General features: G+C 61.0%; 1 protein-coding gene across 2 annotated transcripts in view; it reads right to left on the bottom strand.

Annotated features, from left to right (window-relative positions):
- MPPED1 (metallophosphoesterase domain containing 1) overlaps positions 1 to 21,185 on the bottom strand; it is a 55,280-nt gene that overhangs the window by 17,857 nt on the left and 16,238 nt on the right. For both annotated transcript variants that reach the window (XM_036019723.1, XM_028532745.2), the window contains one exon: positions 17,822 to 18,003. In XM_036019723.1, coding sequence (XP_035875616.1) covers positions 17,822 to 18,003 — 182 coding nt within the window. The remainder of the gene's footprint in view (positions 1 to 17,821; positions 18,004 to 21,185) is intronic.

Raw genomic sequence — 21,185 nt, 5'->3', positions numbered from 1 at the left:
GTCAGGGTACATGCCTGGGTTGCAGGCCACGGCCCCCAGCAACTGCACATTGATGTTTCTCTCTCTCTTTCTCCCTCCCTTCCCTCTCTAAAAATAAATAGATAAAATCTTTTAAAAAATAAAATAAAAAGAAATAAAAGGCGAATGCCATTTTTCTTCTGTTCCATCCTAGTAGCCAAAATGTCTACCTTTCCAACATTTGCTTTTCCTGGGAAACGTTTGAAAGACAGGAACATTCCGTCCTAACCCTCCCTAAAGGCTACTGCAGAGCGCCAGTGACTTTAGGCTGGGACAGCCGGAAGTTCTCTGCGCTTGTCCTCCCCAAAATAAGGCCGCCTGCAGCCAGAAAGCCTCCGCAGGAACCCCCGCAGAGGTCACAGCCGGGCAGGACACACACGCCCGGATACCAGGGAGCCCAGCTGGGGGAAGCAGGAGGGAACGGGCATTAGAAGTCCGGGCTGTGGCGCCCCCTGCAGGCCAGGCCCTGTTGGCGCTCTGATCTCCCCTCTCACCACCCACTCCGGACGGTGCACCCACCTCTCCTGGCTGCTTAAGGTCTCCTGACATTGGCAAACGCTGTTCCGTCCACCCGGGACCCCCTTCCTGCCCTTCTGCCCGAGTGAACTCCACTTCCACTCACTCTGTGTCCGGTGACCCAACACAGTCTGCACCGTCACCCTCTCGTCTCCCAGTCCCTCAGGGGAAGGTGCTCCCCAGCACTCTGGGGTGCTTGAGAGCCCAGACCATGAAAAGCGGATAATGAACAAAGAAGGATGACACCCAGATGGTGAGGTGTCCAAACAACCAGGGGGATTTTTAGTAGCGACACTGGGAACGGAGAGAAAACACAGGAACGCCCTCCAACTCCCGAGGGAGAATGGCTTGCAACCCGGAATTCTACACCCAGACACACCGTCCGGTAAGGGCGAGGACAGAGTGAAGACGTTTTCGGGCGTGCAACTCTGCCACATGCTCATCCCTAGTGAGCTCTGTCCCAGAAAGCTCCCGGAGGGTGTCTTCCCACACAGCGAGGGCGTAAAACCAAGTAACCGGAGCTGTGGGGTGCTGGAGCCAGGGGCTCCCAGACACCAGAGAGGCAGAGGGAGGTGACGGTGCAGGGAGGTCCCGGGACCACAGCTGCACACAGGCCTGGACGTCAACCAGCCCAGACCCAGGCAAGGGGCGGAGGCTCAGGAAGCACGAGACAAACAGTGGCCCAGCACAGGCCGCTTTGCTGCTGAGGGGCCTTGAAACCTGCAGGGGACCAGGGTGGGCCATGCCGGGTACTCAGAGGAAAAAGGACACAGAGCAGTCAGCTACTTAGGAATAACAGAACTTTGCACAGTGACTATTTAAGCAAAACCTGTGAGGGGGCCACAGTAAGAAGGGCAGGAGCCCTGGGGGGTGTGGCTCAGTGGACGGGGCCCCGGAGACCCCTGTGAGCCGAGGGGTCATGGATTTGAGCCCCAGTCAGGGCCCAGGCCTGGGTTGAGGGCCAGGCCCCCTGTCAGGGACATGCGAGAGGCAACCAATCAATGTTTCTCTCCCTCTCTCCCTCACTCCCTTCACCTCTCTCTAAAAATAAGTAACTAAAATCTTTAACCAAGGAAAATATTTTTTAAAAAAACAAGACAGGCGAAAGGACGTGTGTATACAGGTGGACAGGCTAAATCTCTAAGTCTTCAGTTTTCACTGTAAGACATTAACAAGATCTGAAGTTGAGAAACCAAAGAACAGCAATCTAGGATTGTTATTCTGAGGCCCCGCGGTAACAAAAGCAGCGACTACCGGACCTGTGCTGAGAACGGGACTCGGGACTCGGGGGAGGGCCCGCGGGCACCGCCGGGAGCCTGGCGGCCCTGCGCGGCTCGCTGAGCACAGGCAGTCCACGACGCAGACGGGATGTTAACTGAATGAGAGGAAGGCTTCGGGAGGCCAGGCACCGCCCGCCCACGTCCCAATTCTGCCCGGGGACAGCCTGGCCTCTCACTGGTTTGGCCTTCTGCTCAAAACCTAAGACCAAATCATCAAACCGGGCCCCGGTTCAGACCCGCAGGAAGACAGAACCGGCAGAAAGCCGCACCCCAACTGCACTCCTCTGAGGCGGGCGGCTCTACACGCTGGGCTTCCTGACGGGCCAGGTTCAAGGGCAGGTGAGGGCAGGCAGCCATGCACGCCACCACAGGCCTCCGCACCGGGAGTTGGATATGCCCCCCCCCCCCAACCCAGTTCCCTGGTTCTGCCCTCCATGCGGTCCCACCACAGGGGCCCTGGCTGGGCAGACAAGACACGGGGCTCCGTGGGGTCAGGTCACCGCACGGCTGGCGAGCAGAGGCCTGGGGATCTGAGCCCAGACCCACCGCTGGCCGGAGCCCCGATCGCTCCCTCTCTGCCACAACCACCGGGCCCGTTCAACGAGCCAGGGCCTTTGCACTGAACAGTCCTCAAAAGCGAAAAAGGAAGAGGAGAAGAAAAAGAACATTGCCCGGGACTCGAGTCCTCACGATCCCGTCTGCTACCAGGAGCCCTCGGTGACTTTATCTTAAGCAGCATAATATTTTGGAGAAGATCTTGTGGCCACTGTCAACAACAAGCCTCTAAAGGTCATTTTTTAAAGGCAACACAGATGTCAGTGCAAGTCAAACAGATTCAGAAAAAGGGCAGAGTACGGGAACCACGTGCAGGATGACCAGCTGCGTCCCTGTACGGGAGAAAGACACAACCCGAAGGGGACATCAAGGAAACAGCCCGACTTCCACGAGGGGCAACAAGAACGAAACACTTAGGGATAAACTTAACCGAGGAGGCGACAGATTTGCCCACTGAAAACTACAAAACGTTGGCTCAGAGAGTCATGAAGATGTAGACAATCGGGAAGACACCCACGTTCACGAGCCGGAGGACTTCACGCGGCGAGGACGGCCGTCCACTTGGAGCCATCCACAGACTCGACGCAGTCCCTGCCTGAACCCCGTGACGCATCTTTCAGGAACAGAAAATCCATCTTGAAGTCCAGAGTGAACCTCAAGGGACCCTGGATAGCCCAAAGAATCTTGAAAACGAAAAACAAAGTTGGAGGACTCACACCTCCCGATTTCAAACCCGTGATGAGAGCAATACGGTGCTGGGACGGAGACAGACATGAGGACCGACAGGATGGGAGAGAGAGAGGCCAGAAACACACTCTCACGGACATGGTCAAACGCGTGTCCACACAGGCGCCCGGACCACCCAGTGGGGAGAGGACGGTCTTTGCAAGAGACGGCGCTGGGCAAACGGAATGTCCACGTGCGGAAGAAGGGAGCTGGGCCGCTCTCTTACGCCGTGTGCAGAAGTTAACTCCAAGGGGAACAAAGACCTGAAGGTGAGAGCTGAAACTATAAACTATTAAAAGAGGAAAGAAAACAGAGGGGAAAGCTTCGTGACATCGAATTTGGCCATGATGTCTTGGATATGACCCCAAAAGCAGAGGCAACAAAAGAAAAAAATACATCCAAATTTGAAACCTCTGTCCTGCAAAGGGCACCGCCAACAGAGTGAAAAGGCAACCCACAGAACGGAAAAAAGAAATATTTGCAAATCGTATTTCTGATAAGAGGTTCATATCGGGAAGAGATACAAACTCTGCCACTCGACAACAACAAAAAGAAACAACCCAATATAAAAAACAAAACAAAACAGGCAAAGGACTTGAACAGACGTTTCTCCAAAGAAGACATACAAATGCCCGACGAGCACATGAAAAGATGCGAGACATCGCTACCTGTTAGGGAAGTGGAACCTCCCTCACACCTGCAAGAGACTGCCTCACCCCCGTCAGGACGACAGCTACACCCCGGAACAGGAGGCAGCCGGCGCTGAGAGGGGGGCGCCCCGCGCTGCCGGTGGGAGGTCAAGTCCAGCCGGCCCTGCGCAGCTCGGCAGGGAGCTTCCCCGGGACCCCGAAAGCAGCGCCAGCGCAGGACCCGGCCACTCTACTGCTGGGCACCCGGCCCGGGGAGCTGAAAGCCGGGCTCGCACGAGCATTCGGACACTCAGGTGCGCAGCGGCGTTACCGGAAACAGCCAGAAGGTGGCCGCGGCCCAAGTGCCCACTGACGGGTGACGGATAAACGCGGTGTGGCCTGTCCGCACAGTGGGACGTGATTCGGACGTGGAACGGGGGGACCCCGAGGACGTCCTGCTCCGTGAGAGACACCGGTCACTACAGGACAAGCGCTGTGTGGCCCCTCCTCCATGAGGTGCCTGGAGCAGTGGCACCCATGGAGACCCTGGCAGGCGCCGGGGGAGGGCCAGGGGTCAGTGTCCAGTACGTACGAGGCTTCAGTGTGGCAAGACGGAGAGAGCTCTGCTCAGGGATGCTGGTGACAACTGTGCCCCCATGTGAATGCCCTTGAGGCCACCGAACGGTACGCCCCAAAGAAGGTCAGAAGGGTAAACGTTGTGCCACCATATTTAACCACAACGTACAGTTAGAAAGAAACGCGGGAGAGAACGGGGAGCCGGGACGGCAGACACTAGAACCGTGAGCAGGGAGAACTGCGGGGCTTCCGGCCCTACAAACACTGTTTCTAGAGCCTCACACCCCGAGGGCCACATCTTCTAAAGCTGGAGGCCAGCGGTCCCAGAATTTCACAAGCCATCGGGGCTGAGAGAGGCAGAAAGGGGCTGAGCGGCCCTCTGGGCCCGGGTCCCTCGCCCTCTCTCGTCGAAAAGTCCTCCGACGCTTCAGGGCAGGGAGGCTGCCCCCGCCTCCACCTCGCCGGAAGGTTCCCGATTCCACATGGGGCCCGAGGGGGCCGAGGCCCGGGCGGGAGGCAGGGCTGTGGGCTGAGACCTGGCCCTCCCCCTCCACTATCCGGCAGACACTCCGCACTTCCCGGGCGCCTTCCCGCCGCAGACAACTCGCTGCAAGGGGCAGCGCTGGCCCGGGGCCATGTTCTTTGCCGTAGAATTGAAATAACACGTGAAAACGAATTACACGGACGATCCCTGTTTTACAGGAGCTTTCCCAATAAAACTAAGTGTTTTTAAGCCAACTAAATGTTTCGGATGTTAAGATGCACCAAGCAAAATCATCTCATCAACCGCTTTGTTCTGAATGTTTGGGGGAGTGAGTGGGGCTCACAAGGGCCAGGTGCGGGGCTGCAGCCTGGGGACCGAGGCCTCGACCCCACCCCTCCTCCAGCCGCTGGGTGGGGCCGGGGACAAGCCCCCAGCAGCCTGTGGCAGGAGTGGCTCCCAAGCACAGGGAACCGGGAAGAGTGGTGTGACAGGTGGGGACCGAGGAAACAGGTGTCCCGGGCGAAGAGCAGCTCCCTGGGCTGACTGACGGGACAGGGAGAGGGCCCCGGGCAGGCAGAGGCACGGGAGCGGGGAACCGGGTGTATGTGGTGGAGGAGGGGGCGAACAAGAGGCAGGCCTGGGAGGGACAGCTTGGGGTCACTCGGGGAGGGGCCCGACTGCCCCCCAAAAGGTCTGGACTTCTCGGGGGACCAGTGAAGAGTGTTAAGGGGGGGAGGGAGCACAGTTGGATCAATGAGCAGAAAACTTCTCGCGAGCACCGACGTGACAAATGTGAGTCTGGAAAGTGACTATTTCGAGAGGCTGGGACGCCACCCAGCCAGCCCCGCCTGCCAGCTCCAAGCCGCCCTTCCCTGTCGTGGCTGTCAAACCAGCCCTGAATTAGCTCCTCCCGAGCCTCAGAGCCGCGCTGGCACTGCGCGCACGCAGGGAGGTGTGAAATGCTTCTTCTGAAGGGAAACCAGAGACACAGACCTAGACACTTTTTTAAAAATGCGCGTTTCTTCCGAACAGATTTCAAAGAACTAAACCCCAACTTTTCAATCCCTGATTTTACAGAAGAGAAAGGCCTCCTGGGACGGTGAGTAATTACAGCTGCCGCCCACGGCACACGTGCTCGGGGCTGGGCGCCGAGGCGCCGCACAAAGCAACCACCACGCGCGCGGCAGCTGCATTTAGCCTGTGGTTACCCCACGCCGGGCCGTACGCTGAGCCCACAGCACCCCCTGCCTCACTGGGCCCCCCGCCCCCAGCGGCCCCCTTTTACAGATGCGAAGACTGAGGCTCAGAGAGAGGCCGTACCGCACCCAAGGCCAGGTGGCTGGCGCGATACAGGCTGGACCCAAACCCGAGGGGTCTCTGCAGACCACAGGCTGAAAGCGGGTCCCACTGCAGCCACCCACTCGTCCTCACGGCAGCCCCACCCGGAGCGAGTGCCCCCCCGCTCCCCGGAACGCAGCAGAGGGCACCCCCAGGCACGAGAGGGTTGTGGCTTTCTCCAGGCTTCCCGACAGACACGTGGCCGGGAGGGGGCCGGGAGGGCGTCTGCCTGCTCCAGGGGCTGCATCCTGCCCGCGGCCCCTCTCTCACCGCAGGAGTTTAGTTCACTATTAATAAGTAAACGCGGAGCGTTTGGTGCTGTCCGTGGTGCTGAAGACGCGATGGGCGCACAGGATGGACAAGGTCCCTGCCTCCGGGAGGCGGGCCTTCCGGCGGGGTGTCCACAGTAACAACGTGAGCACCGGGTCCCGTGGGGATAACAGATACGGGAAAAACAAAGCCAGCTAGGGGGCAGGGGCATCGGTGGGGAGCCGGTCCATCCCAGGCGGCCAGGGAAGGCAGCAGGTGGGAAGGTGGTGGCCGAGAGCCAGGACCTGAGTGGGCTCCAGGGGGCACCACCCTGTGCTGGGTCTCAGCCTCCTCACCTGCAAACCACCCGAAGGTGCCTTTAAACCATCCAGGGCCGCCCCTGGGAAGTCGCTGTCGCTGAGACGCCTCTGGGGCGGGGGGGGGGGGGGTTGGATACGAGGCTCTGCAGCGAACTATGGCTCTCACCTAGGGAAGCCCTCACATCCCGTCAGCAACTTGAACATGGCTTTGTCTGCTTGGCCCTGACTTTATAAAGTGTCACTCCTGACCACGCCTTTCAAAACGGCCCTGGAAACGAGGGATCGGCTAACAGAAAGGGCTGGGTCTCTGGAGACACAGGGGAAGCTCCCACAGCAATGGCTGCCTTAGGTGATGAAGAATTCATTTAAAAATGTGGAAGAGCAGAGACCTCGGTTAGAATCCTGGTCCCACTCTCAGTTTGCGGGGTGTCCTCGGCAAGCTCTGCGCCTCTCGGGGCTCGGTTTCCTCATCCGCAGACATGGCAGTGGCAAGGGGTGGCCTGGCTGCCCTGTCCCGTCCACAGTCCTCAATGCCCTGAGACTATTTAACTTCCAATTAAATACCATGGAGTCAAACACAAAAGTTGGGGTCTCGGGAGCACCAGCCACATTTCTCGTGGTCAGTTACCCATGGTGGGGGGGTGGGGGGCAGGCGGCTACCACCCTGGGCCATGCAGGTCCACCCTGGGCGCATCACCTAGGGGTCACCCACCCAGACCTGCTGAACTGGGATATCCACATGATGCACAGAACACCCCCACACACACACACCTTGCCAGGGGATTCTCACACACCTGACGTCTGAGAAGGGCTGGGGGTGAGGGGTCAGTGGGGCCCCAGGCGGGTCAGGGGGCACCCCCCAGAAGGGGCAGCATGGCGGTGGGAATGACAAGGAAGACAGGGCAGCTCCCATGACACGGAGCTCCTGCCAAGCGCGCCCGGAGTCCAGGTGCAGGAGGCAGGCAGGGGGAGGGGTGGGGACGGGGCAGGCGGGGGAGGGGCGGGGACGGGGCCGTGGTAGAATGTTTCAGACGTTTCAGGAGTTTGTGGGCACGTGAGGACAGACTATTTCAGTTCTGTGCGGGCCAGGATTTTCTGGCTTGTTGACTATTCCCGTTTTGGAAAGAAGTCCAGCATGAAAATGACATTTTTAAAAACTCGTACTGGCTTATTTCATATTCAAACGCATCTCCCCGGTGTTTGAAGAAAAATAGAACAGAAGCCGGCCAGCAAGAAAATCTTGCTTCCCCAGCTCTTGAATGACCAACTGGTCATTTTTCCTACCAGCCAATGACTCTCTGCAGTGGTCCCACCGCCCGGCCCGGAGCACTTACGAGCGGGGAGGCAGGCTCCTGCGGGGACCCCAGCCAGGCCTCGGGGCACCTGTGTCCTCAACACGTCATCTCTCACCCGTGTACCCGCCGGCCTGGGAAGACGCATCACATCCGGTATGTGGGTGAGGACCCTGAGACCCGGGGCTGGCGCACCACCTGCTGTACATCTCACACCTGGGAGGCAGGTGAGGGTTCGACCTGGTCGCAGCCCACCCCACCCCCCCCCCGCCCTGTCTCCATCATGCCACGGCTCCTTCTTGTTTCTGTGTTTCTACAGTAGGAGTCTCACCTGCTGTGCTGCCCGCCGCAGGCCCGGCATCCAGAGCAAGGTACAAGCTCAGCGCATGCGGAATGGACACAGGACTGCAGAGCGATCGGGTGGGCCGGCCAGTCGAAGCTCCAGCCTCGGACCCCTGGGGAGCCCCTTCAAGCTGGAAGTCCCGCCCCTGCCCCTCACTCGTCCCCACAAAGCCCCAGTGCCGAGGCCCCCTCAAGTGCCGCCTCCTGCTCGAAGCCACCCAACCTGGTCCCCAACTCCCATCTGAACTCTGCTTCTCGTGTCCCCCCAACTCAGGCCACCACGGGACCCCAGCCACCTGCCTCCTTGCCGGTCCTCAAATGTGCCCCCTGCACTGCGGACCCAGCTGCTGCCCCTGCTCATGTGGCCTCCCCAGACCCGCACATGCCAGCTCCCTCCATTCAGGTCTCTGCTCAGGGGCCACCTCCACAGAGGGTCCTCCCTGTCCCCTTACTCTGACCGGTGCACACACATGATAGCTGCTCGCCATGGACCACATCCCCGGGGCCCAGACTCAGGCCGGCCACAGAGAAACGCCCAGCAAACGCCCACCCAGCACACGGCCGGCGCAGACCGGAAAGCAAACCATGATGGCGATGGCGGTGGCGAAGCCGACGGCGCGAGGGCAGGCTTCACAATGAGTCGGAAGTGAGACGCCAGATGGTGGCAAGGAGGGCCGGGGTGGGTTTGTGCCAGGGAACTTCGGGGAGAATGGAGATGTTGCTTAATTTTATTCTGACTGGAGTCGGATATGCTTATTAAAAATTTATGAGTAACCACTAAACAAATTGAAAAAGAATATAGAATTTCCAAACCAGTGGAGGGGAAAAAAAAAAAAAGAAACTTCAATCAATCCAAAAGAAGACAGAGAGGGGGAGAGAGACACGCAGAGTGAGTGACAGAAATGGGCACGTTTCTCATGCCGAGAAACCCTAGACGAATATTCATCGTTACTATTCAAACACAGAAGTCTCCGCCAAGCTCCTCCTGCACAGAAATGGCCGGGACGCACATCTGGTCCCCGAGGTGCTCCCAGCAGGACGGGACGGACCCGCTGCAGGGACGGACCCATCAGAGGCACTGGCCCGTTGCCTCCGCCCAGTACTCAGAGCCGTTCATCCAACGCATCTCCCTTTTCACTTTGGCCCCTGAGAAGCTCAGGCTCCATCTCCACCTCACAGAACCCACTGAGCCCTACGTGTTGATAGCTGCTCTAATTTCTATTTTTTCATTGTCTTCTGATTTCTCATCGATCCCGTACCATTTTCCTATTCTTATTGTTTTGATAAACCATCTCAAATTCTTTGGCACAACATGGGATGGAAACAAGGAGGCAAAAAAAAAAAAAAGCCAAACAAATAACAAAATACACAAAGCCAGACAAGGACTTTCAGAAAGCTCCAAGCTTTCAGAAAAATGCACCTCTACCTTGTTTAAATATTTTAAAATATTGTTTTAATTTACGGCATCTAATTTAAAAAAATTTTTTTAAATTTAGGATGATGATCTTAAAAAACACCACTGCCACAGATGTTTGAAAGACACACACAGTCACACACTCACACTCAGGCAGTCTCGTTTCATTTCCAAAGCCACTCTGCCCTACACGGGTCATTAGTATGCCAGGGTGCAGCCACGGAGGGGCCCCAAATAGGGATTTATAATGAATGGGGTCCAGAACTCGGGTGTCCAGGAAATATCAGAAAAATACACATATATAGGGTGTCCTCACCCCCACAAGTCTGAGCTCGGGGATGGGACTCATGGAGCAGGGCCATTGAGAGCTGTTTTGCATAGCAACGGTTTTGCAGATAACCTGTAGAATGGTCATTTAACATATCTATAACCTTTAACTGGTTTCACAGATATGCTAAACAGCTGTGCCATGCTTTGAGCCAGGGGATGGGAGTGACTTCCACCCATGATGTAACTGGGAGGCAACTCCCCTTGGTTACAGCGCCTGCATGAGAGCTTGGAGGTGATTGGCTCCACACCACGGGGCCACGCCTGCCCGGACTTACTACGGCAGCCCAGGAAAGCTGGGAGATACGGGAATGCCGGCAGCTGTAGCCAATTGTGGGCGGAGTCGGAAATGGTGCGGCCAAGGAAGATCGGCGCTGGGATTTAAACCCAGGCGCGGCAACCACGCGGCTTGGGCAGAGGGGAACCACGGACTTCTATTTCTTTTTCTGAGACATGGGACCCCGGACTGGGCAGAGAGGGAAGGAAGGACTGTGCGTGTGTGGGTGTTCTAAAGGACTTTGGGATCTCGGTGAAGACATTAAGTTAATTACTCTTAAGTTTGTGTAGCTTTTTAAGTAAATAATCCCTTTTCTTTTCACCCGTCTCTGGCACTGAGAGACATCTTTCCCTGGTGGCGGACAAGGTGAACCTTGTATGGGGTGGGGGACCCCCAAGCACAAGGAGGGGGCCCATTCGGTAATAGTATATCGTTCACCCGCCACCGCCCCCCCAGGTCTGTGGAACGTGGAAATACTGAAATGGTGGCTGGCCCAAATTGCTTGACTACAACCTCAGAATTCTAGGTTTTTCCTCTTTACAAGAAGTTAATTTTCTCCTCAGTAGCTCCTAAAACACACTGTGGGCTTTGTGGGAATTTTTGAATGAAAAATCCAGACAATTAATTTTTTCAGCGAAAGCCAGACCTCAGGTGCACTGCCCGCCCATTTGCCACCCGAACGTCCACCGGCCCCCCAGACGAGCCCCCACCTGCCGGTCACTGTGGCCGCTGCGGCCGCACACGGCCGAACCCCTGGACACCAGCGACCTCTGAGCAGACAGTGTTGGGGTGACGTGAAGCTCAGAGTCAAAGGCCATTTTTGGTTTAAATACCCCATGTTGAGTCTGTGTGAGAATAACGTGTTTCTGAAAGTGACTCTGGCTGCTGTATCGAACGAATAAGCCAACGGAACAGAATCCGCTCCAGGCTCACGGCGCGTGCTCAGCGATCACGGCACGCTCTTTTAGAAGGAAAAGAAAACGTCGGTTGGATATTTTGATTGCAGTGCCCACACCCAAAAACATGTCTCCCCTCCCCCCCCCCCATTCACCGGACAGATACTTGCAGGAGGCCCGCCTCCAACCAGGCCCGCTGCTGGGCGGCAGGTCAGGGGTCTCGCCCACCCTCCACCCCCACCTCCCGTCGGCATGCCCCGCTGATTGCACCTCCAAACTGTTGCCCAACCCCCACACGGCTATCCATCCCCTTGGCCACCTCCGGGTCCCCTCGCCTCTCGGCGACACCAGCACCAGCCCCCCGGGTGCCTCGTACCGCCCCCCCCACCCCCTCCACCTGCTGCGGCCCTGCTGGCCCCACAGCTGAAGGCCCTTCAGACCCGGAGTCAGACCAGGCCCTTCCCCGGCCTGGCCACTAGCGGCCTCTTTAAGTCCCCCCCCCCCCCCGCTCGCTGCTCAACCCCAACCCCCAGCCAGTGAGTGTGGTAGCGCCCCACCCACCACATGTTGATCCCCACCCAGGGCTCCCCAGGCCAGGAGCTCGGGACAGCAGCAGTGTCAGCGGGGGGCTCCGTTAGCGTGGGGTCCAAACCGGCACCCACGTGTTATGGGTGTGGACACTCAGTGTGGGAGAAGCGAGGTCACCTGGCTGGTGGGGGGGGCCAGAAGCGGCCCCAGGAACCCCAGCTAAGTGCTCTGTCCCCTGCTGTCAGGATTCGAGACCCCAGGTCAGTGGGGGGCCTGTCAGAGCCGCTCACGCCCCTGATCCCCCCGCGCCTGCCCCACCCTGCCCACCGACCTGAGCCAGGGAGAGGGAAGGGCTCCACCCGGGACACCTGTCCCGGCCCACTCTAGGCTGGGGCGCCCCGGGGCAGCCCCGTGCAGACCACACCTGGGACACGCAGGTGGGGCCACCTCGAGGCTGCCTCCTGGGCCTGATGGGCAGAACCTGGGACGTCCACCACCCCCCCACGGAACGTTCCGTGGCCTCAGGGCAGGACGGAGCACCTGGAGACGGAAGCAAGAGTGAGGCGGGGCCCAGGTGCCGCGAGCCAGGCACACAGGTAAGAAACGCCCGGTGAGAAGAGGGGGCACCCACGTAAAAAAGAGAAATGAAAGGAGTGAGAACAGAAGGGCGTGCAGAGGCCGCCGGGGACAGAGCGGGGGAGCAGAGTGATAACTCAGCCCCCACATCCAGGTCGGCTGCCCCCCATGGAGGGAGGCAGAGAGGGAAGGAAGGAAACAGCGGAAGGTGGGCAGCGAAGTGGCCGCAGGTGATGGTCTGCAGCGGCACCTGAAGTTGCCGTTTCCCACAGACTCTGCGCCCGGAGCGGATTCCTGCTCCCGCGGGGCCCCTCACCTCCACCTGGAGCCCCTCACCTCCACCTGGAGCCCAGTCCCGGGCGGCCGCCTTGAACGGCAACGGGGCAGGAAGGCGGCAGCCCGTTTCCGAAGCCGCCGCGCCACCCCCACGCCCCGGTCCCTCCCCTCCACCTCCAACGCGGTAGCAAGTGAAGAAGGAACCAAAGCAGCCTCCTGGAAGGGCTCTCCACTTCCCTTCCTCTCCTCTCCTCCCTCGCAGATTTTAATTAAGGGTTTCCTTGCGAAAGACCCGGCTCTGTGTAGCGAAATCCTTGGACCCCTTTTATATTGTCTTATATATCGCTTTGTGCTAGGGCGCCAGTAAAAAGTTAATTATAACTTCTCAGCGCGCCATGAGCGGGCCCTCGCCTCCCTCCCCTGCCTGGCTCTGCAGCAGGCCGTGCGCTTGATGCACTGGCCCGGCCTGTGCCCCACAGACCTCTCCAGGCCGATTCCACCGCCACCTGCCCAGCCCCCTCGGCACCAGGCCGCGCCGGGCTCTGAGGACCTGCGGGAGGAAGGGAGCCGGGCAGGTGATATGAGTAAATAGAGAGGAGCACAGGCGGGGCAGATAACGGTGGGGTCGGAGTAAGAAGGGATGGCCATGGGCATCCCCCTTGGAGGGAAGAGAGAAGGGGGCGCAGGAGCGGAGGTGGGGAGGGTCTCAAGCACGGCACTGGAGGGCTGCACCTTACAGTAGCCTGTGGGGATGGGTCCAAGGTGTGGGAGTTCAGTTGGGGATGGAACGAGTCTGAAATCCTGGCAGACAGCCAGGAGGAGGTGTCTCCTGAGAAGATGGAACAATACGCTGGCAGAATCTCAAAGAAAGGTCCAGGCTGGGGAGAGAGATGGGAGCGTTCTGCAGGTCTGGGTGGGAGAGACAGCTGGGTGGACTGTGAGCAAGAGACCAAAGGAGATGGAGAACGGGGTGCCCAGAGAGGGAGGTGTGGAAATGGGGGAGAGAACCCCAGTTTGGAAGGGTCACACAGAGAGGCCAGGAGAGAACAAACCTGCCTGTGGCCTCCGGGCGTCACTCCCAAGGCCAGGGCAGGGGTGAAGCTGTGGGAGCTGGGGCCACGGGAGTGAGGGTACGGAGGCTCGGGCTCCTCCTGGCTGGAGGGGCTGGGGAAAGGGGGGAAGGCCAGCCCGGCACAGACAGCGAGAGCAAGAGGGAGCTTTCTGGCATCTTGCAAGTCCAGGCTCATGAACGGACAGGTTCAGAATTCAGCTGTGTGTCCTCATGGAGAAGAACCAGCCCCACACCCCCCATTCCACCCCTGGCCACACACACACACACACACACACACACACACACAGGAGGGCTGGGCCGGTGGGCCCGGGGAAGGGGCACGTGGTGTCCTTCTGAGGGGCCGGGTGAGCCCAGGACCGACCTGAGGCCCGTGCTGCCGCCACCCCCACGCTGGGACAGTTGCACCCGACACCAGAGAGGCCGACGTTTCATTTAAAACAATAAGATTTCAGTGTTGCTTTTATTTGATGCTACCAAGTAACACATGCTTTTTGCAAAAAAATCAAGGGGGACGGACGAAGGCAGAGAGAACCATGAAACGGAAAATAAAACCCTCTCAGTGCCCCCACCGGGACCAGAGTTCCAGAACGTCGTAGAGCCTTTGCCCTCCCTGGCCTCGCTGCTCCTCTCCCCTCTGCCCCCCAGGCCTCTGACGGCGTCTTGACAGGTCCCTCCCCTGCATCAAACTCCCACACACCCATCAGCCCCGGAATCAGCCCCACACTCCCGTCCCGGGCGCACAGGGCCCGTGCAAACTCCCGTCAGCCTCCTCCCCCCACACTCGCCGTGCCCTCTGCCCCCACCGCAGGGCCTTTGCAGCCCGCGTGCCCTCGGCCTGGAGTGTTGCTCCTGCCTCTGCCTCATTCTCCTCCTCCATCCCTCGTCCAGGGGCACCTCCTCAGGGAGGTCTTCCCTGATTGCACTCAGGCACCATCGGGTGCCCTGGGCTGGCGCTCCACAGATGGTGCCTTTATGGCCTCTTGTGTGTCTCTTGAGCCACTGTCTGCCCATCACCGGCATGTGAGTGGGGCCCCTCCCTGTCCCCACTGTCACCCCAGTGCCAGGGACACGCCTGGGACACGCCTGGCCCATAGGGAGCTCTCAGTGAGGTACACTGGTAGACGCGTGAGTATTTCCTTCCGGTCTCTTCCGTGTGTGTGTGCGTGTGTGTGCCGTTGGCACAGCTAAGGGCACACGTCCACATTCCCCGGGAAATCCACACGCGTTTGCACACAGCCTCTCCCACTGTTCTCCCGGCCTGCACAAACGACCCCTGGGCTCGGGTCAAAGGCGCCCACTTCTGTGGGACTGACCCACAGCCCCTGCCCTCCCCAGAGGGAGCGGCGGTCCGGCACGCGCCAGCCGTAGGGGGGGCAACACCACCTGCCCGGCCCCCTACAGCCTGCGCACCTTCATCCTTCCCCCCCGGCCCGGCGAAGCCTCAGAGCCGCTTTTGTGGGGGGGCAGGCAGGGCACAGGGAGCCCCCCACCCCCACTTGAAACGAGACCACTGGAGCTCACAGAGGACACGTGGCTGCCACGCAGCCCCGGGGCTGGGGGCAGACCCCGGACATCCGCACCCAGACGGTGCAGCTCCCGCCTCAAGGGGGCGCCAGAGAGGACTCACCCTGAGAGGAACCCGGGAGGCGAGCAGAGGGGGAGGCGCCAGGGGCTCGGCCCCAGCGCCCGACTGCCTGGGCGGAATCCCAGCCGGGACCCCGTGTGGGCCTGGGCAGGTCGCCCCCTTCGCTGGGCCTCAGTTTTGTCCTCTGTAAAATGGGGGTGACGGCGGCCCTGCCTCCTCCCGTTGTCGGTGGCGGGGGGGATGATTTGATGATACTAATGTGCAAAAAGGGCGGCACCGGAGGGTGTGAGGAATCGGGGGACTGGGGGTCCGCTCAGCAGACACCAGCTCTCCGTGAACACGCACCTGTGTGGCCGCACCTGGCGGTGCCCAGTGGGTGCACAGCCCAGCTCTCGGCCACGAGGGCCACATCCCTGGGGACTGGACAGCCGGCCTGCCGAGGGGCATCTCACTTTGTGCCGCCGAGGACAAGCCCCCCCAAAGCTGGCTGCAGGGGGCTTGGATGAACCAGCACCCACGGGGGCTCCACGGACACACGCAGGCCGCCTGCCCATCCGCCCAGGTCAGAGCGGCATCTGCACCAGGTGTGGGGCATCCCACCCCACCCCCACCCCCACCCCAAGTGACGGCACGACTCTGCAAACACCTGAAGGCAGCAAAGGGGAGAGGCCCTGGGGGAACCTTCTGTAGAAAACCCCTCTGTAAGCTCCCCCTTCCCACCCCCGATAACCCAGGAGAAGAAATCCATCCAACTCCAAGTGCACATTAGGGAGAAGGCCCCCACACTGCTGTGGGCGCTGTTCTGGCTTCTGGGACGAGGCAGGTGGAGGGATCATCCTAAAGGGCCCACCCCACCGTGCCAGCCCCCCAGGACCCTGGTCAGGCCCCCCCTCCAAGCCCAAACCCCTGGCTCCAGCCGCAACGGCACCGCCCACCCCCTCTCAGCCCCCCACCGGTGCGCTTTGGCCCCTGCCGTCCCCTCAGCCTGGCGGCACCCTTTCTGCACAAACCCCCAGCCCCTCCGTCGAGGCCCGGCCCCGAGTCAGCTCCTCCCCGTGGCCCGCGCCTCCCGGAGGCAGCTGCGGAGATGCCACGGCACTCAGAGCCACTCCCACCACTCGGGCAAGTGCGAGTCCCCTCCTTCACCACACCGAGGGGAGCGCGTGGGCCGGCACATCTGAAACAGTCCCCACCCTAAGAACCTCAGTGCGAGGGGGCGAGGGGGCAGGCAACATCCTCTTCTGTCCAATAGGGTCCTCCCCAAACAGCGGTTCCCAAAATCCAGCCAGGCGGTGGCGCTAAGGAGCCTGGCACGCCACGACTCCAGTCCCCTGCCCTGGACGTGGGCCCTGGGCTCAGTCAAGTGAGGCCTCCTGTCTGTCCTTTGAGGATAAGAAGCCAGGCTCAGGGAGGGTCCCTCCCCTCCCAGGAGGCGGCCCAGACCCCGAAGCAGCTCCGGGCAAGGTGAAACGCCTGGGGCAGGCCCACCCTGGGGGGCCCTGCCCCACCCCGGCCTCCACGGGGTCAGCCCAAAGGGGGGCTCGGAATTTCCCATTTGGAAAATCAATATTGAAAGCGCTGAGCCTGCCAAGCGGAGGAGAAGGCCTTGCTTGTAAATATTTGTCTCAGCCGGCAAAGCCGGCCTCTCGCTCACTGCAGCTGCCGCCTGGCTCCCGGCGGCTCTGCTCACGCAGCTCCCAGCCGGCGGGACGCCCTCGGGGCAGGCGGACTGTCCGGCAGGGCAGCGGGGTGGAGCAGGGAGGTGGCCAGCCCTGCACCCGGCGCCTCTTAGATGGCAGCCAGCCTGCAGGGCCAGTCCATCTGTGTCCCCCTCCCCCGGGGACTCGTGGAGCAGTTTCTCTGGATTCCGAACAAGCGGCTTTTCCCAGGGGGCACCTGGGGCCTCTGTTGTTCTTATTTAGGAAGAAAATAAAAAGCACAGACGGAGCCCTGGGGGGGTGCACTTGCAGATCACGGCCCACAGCTCATGCCCGTGCCCACACTGGCCCCCAGGCCCCTGTTCGCCCTCAGAGGCCCCAGGGGTCCCCGCAATGGGGAAGCCATTGAGAGCGGTAGGCAGCCGAGCCAGTGAGAGCCCGCTGAGCGCCTGCCTCGGCACCACCGCGCCTGGGCAGCCGTGCACCCACCCGCCCGTTCAGCCACGTGCTCCCTCTCACTCGCTCACCCATCCCTTGTTTGTGTAGCACCTACCTGCACCAGGCACGGGGGGCTGGACGCGCCAGCGGACCAGTACACGGCTGGGCAAAAACCCCTCTGGGAGGGGGTCTCCTGGGCCCCAGATCCCCCCACACTAATGGTCTCAGCCCAGACCAGGGCCGGGGTGGGGGATGGCCGGGGTGAGACCGACCGGAGGAGTGTAAGAGCTGGGACCTGGTCCGGAGGTCAGGGAAGGTCCCCCGGGCGGGTGGGGGACAGGCAGACAGTGGCCAGGAGGGGGCGGCGGCGGGCAGAGCGGGGAGGAAGGACGGCTGGGCCCAGGGGGCGGCCCCAGGCCTGGACCTCGGCTCGGCCGCCCGGCACCTACCGAGCCACTCGTTGAACTTCTTCACCTCGCTCGGGAGCCCCAGCTCCGTGAAGTCCCCGGCATGGATGAGCACGTCGCCGTAGGGCATCTGGATGGGGTCCGTCCTCGAGTGGGTGTCAGACACGCAGACGAAGCGGGTGTAGCCGGGCGGCTTGGGGGCGTCGTGGGGCACAGGGTCCACCCTGAGGGGACAGAACACACCGCAGTCACGGCCACGGTCACAGGGCCACGGGGCTGCCCGCAGACCGTCTTTACGATAAGGAGGGCGAGGTGTCTCCGACCCCCAAAACCAGTGTTTGCCCCCTTGGGTGCACTCCGGGCGCCAGTGAGAATGCAGGGACCCACGTCCGTGGTGCAGGTGACGGAAATGAGTCCCCAGGGCTGGGCAGGGCACGAGCAGCGGCCGACAACCCCAGGGGGCTCCCCAGGGGGTGTCAGAGAATGGTCCGGGAGCCAGAAGACCAGGCTTCCAAGACCCAGCTCTGCCACGTGTTGCTGAGTGTGGCCGGAAGCAGAACCTTGCCCTTGCCTTTTGCTGGACCCAGCCGGCGGCTGGTGGGCGTCCCGGGGAAGATGCGCCTGGCGCCCCGCCCCCCACGCGCCCCGCCCCCCACGCGCCGCCCCTCCGCTGACTGACCCTGCGAGACTCCAAACGCTTAACCGCAGCGTGACGGCGGCGTGGCGACGAGCCGCGCTCTCCAAATGAGTGTGCCGCTCGAGGAGTCAGTTGTGTTTAAATCTAATTATGCGGCAAACCAAACGCGGGACTCGTATCAGTTACATAAATACTTTTAAAGACATCTTTCTAATTATCCTTTTTTTTTCAGACAATATACTTCAAAGAAATTTAATTAACACCTTACGAGGGAAGCGGGTTCAGCATGCTAATGTGCGGGGTGCGTCTGCCCGCGCGCGCGGTCCGCCGCCATCGGAGGCGCGGAGCCGGCCTCCCCCTCCCCCCATCACTGGGTCCAACTGGGTCCAACCGGGGCGGACTGGAAAGTTCCCCAAGGGAGTCCAGGGATGGCCATAGGAGGGCGCTGGAGGCTCCTCCTCTTCATTCATTCATTCATTCATTCACTCACTCACTCACTCATTCGCTTGTTCATTCAACACAGCACCTTCTGGTGTTGAAGGCACCCATGTGCCAACCCCTCGCTCAACGCTGGGGCCACAGGGATGACCCAGGTGTGATCCCTGGCCAGGGACCCCTGACATGGCCACAGACAGTGACGACGAAGCCACTAACCTTGATGGGGCAGCAGCGGGGGCCGGGAGCCAGAGAAGGAGGCGGTGCCTGAGCGGATCCGGAAACCCAACTCTCCTTCTCAGTCACTCCCCCGCGGCTCCCCTGTCCTCAGGGCCCCTCCCTCCCCTCCCCCACCGCCACGCGGCAGAGGGTCTTGCAGGGAGCTGGTCTCTGAATCCACCTGTACACCCTGCCTGCCCCCAGCACAGCTATTGAACCAAGGGCAGCCAATCGCTGCTGGGCTATGGGCCCGGCACAGGGACACGAGTGAGCCAATCCAATTCACTTATTCACTCATTCATTCACACACACACACACACACACACGCTGAGGTTGTGGGCATGCCAAGTGCGAGAGACAAAGAGACACAAAGAAGGGGGAGGGAGCGAGGGGCCACCTGCAGAGCTGCCTCCATCCCCCAAATCTCCCCTCCTGTGCGTCCCTCAGCCAGGAGCCCCCCTGCCCCCACCGGCATCGCCAGCCTGGGGCAGCGCGAGGCCCTCCTCCCCCGGCCCGGCCCAGGCTCTTTAATTAACTCTGTTCCCATTTCCCTCCACCCCGAGGCTTCTGAGCTCACTGAAGACGCAAACCTACTCATCCCCAGAGAGAAAATAAAGACTCTCATTTCCCGGCACTGGCCTCCGGCTCTCTGGATGGCAGCGAACACTCAGCCTCAGCCGCCAGGGCAGGAATGGGGGGGACGGTTCCCGAGAACTGGGGGTCCGTATTCCCTCCGCACTCCCCACGCATCCGCGCCCTTCGCCTGCCCAGTGACCTCGGGGCAGGGAGCCAAGGGTGTGCCCATTTCACGGAGGGAGAAACTGAGGCGCGGAAACCGCCGCCTTGGTTGGGACCTCAGCGGTGGGAGCCAGTGGAGCGCAAAACGTGAAGCCGGTTTCTGGTTCCGGAACCCGCGCCACCGGGCCGGACCAGGGCCGGCCCTCGCTCCGGCCGTTCAGCCAGCAACCTGCAGACGAGATGGAAGCTCACCGAGCACCTGTTCAATGTCCGGCGCCTGCTACACGCAAGGGGTGCACACACGGCCGCCTCCCGGAGCTCCCGAGGCCGGGCCTGTGCTGGGACTCGAGGAGAAGGACCAGGAGAGGGGGGTGTGGGGTGAGGGGGACAGTGTGCATGTGTGTGAACCTGCGGCGGGGACCGGCTGGGCGGCACCGCTGGATGCCCAGACCCAGCGGCGTCTGAACCCGGAGCCCAAACCGGACTTCCTGGCCGACTGATTACAGGAGCCAGTCAACTCTCTTGTTCCCTTAAGACCATTTCAGTCGGGTTTCTCACAACGTTCAATGGCAAAACCCTCCACGTCACAGCAGCCCCAGGGAACGGAGGCCCCGGGTGGGCAGGCACAGAGCAGGCTGGAGCCTGGGCCTTCACGACGGGGTGCGGGCGTCGGGCCTCTGCACCTTCCTGTGACGCCAAGTGGGTATTTCCCAGTGGTGCCCTACAGGGACCCACGAAGGCTCCCCCCACCCCGTCTCTCTCTCTCTCTGACCTGGCCTGTCCCCAGCCTGTCCCCAGCCTAACGAGGGGCCTTCCCCAGGGACCTGGGGTGCAGCAGTGGTGAGACCCAGGGTGCACCGCAGCTTGGTGCCTGGGCCCTCCCAGCCGCCAGCCCGGCCCTGCCTGGTGGGGATGACCCACGCACGCCTAGAGCCCTGGTGAGATCTCAGAGGACCTTCGAAGTTCCCACCCCTTCAGGGATGTGGCCCCCTCCACCCCCCGCCCGCCCCCACCCCTACAGCCCGGTTCCTGGGCCCCGGTCCCCATCGCGGCTGCTCTCTCCCATGAGCCTTAGCTTCCTGCAGATGCAGCTCCTGGCGCCAACACCTTCCACGGGCATCAGAAGCAGAGGCCCGCCTCCCCCGTCTCCCTGTTTCTGCGGACAAGGAGGGCTCTGAAGGTGGGGGGCTGGCAGAGGGCAAAGGGCTCTTCCCTTCGAGCTAGATTCCAGCTACACATCCAGCCATGTGCCGGGGAAGCAGCCATGGTGTTTTAGAACGGGGGAGTCCCCCAGTGCCCTCCACTCACTCTACAAGTGGGGAAACTGAGGCCCGGAGGAGGGGCAGTAGTCACACAACGGCCCGGTGCTTTTCCTCG

Source organism: Phyllostomus discolor, chromosome 2 (genome assembly GCF_004126475.2).
Source record: "Phyllostomus discolor isolate MPI-MPIP mPhyDis1 chromosome 2, mPhyDis1.pri.v3, whole genome shotgun sequence".
Classification (NCBI taxonomy): domain Eukaryota; kingdom Metazoa; phylum Chordata; class Mammalia; order Chiroptera; family Phyllostomidae; genus Phyllostomus; species Phyllostomus discolor.
This window is presented reverse-complemented; position numbering and strand designations above follow the sequence as displayed.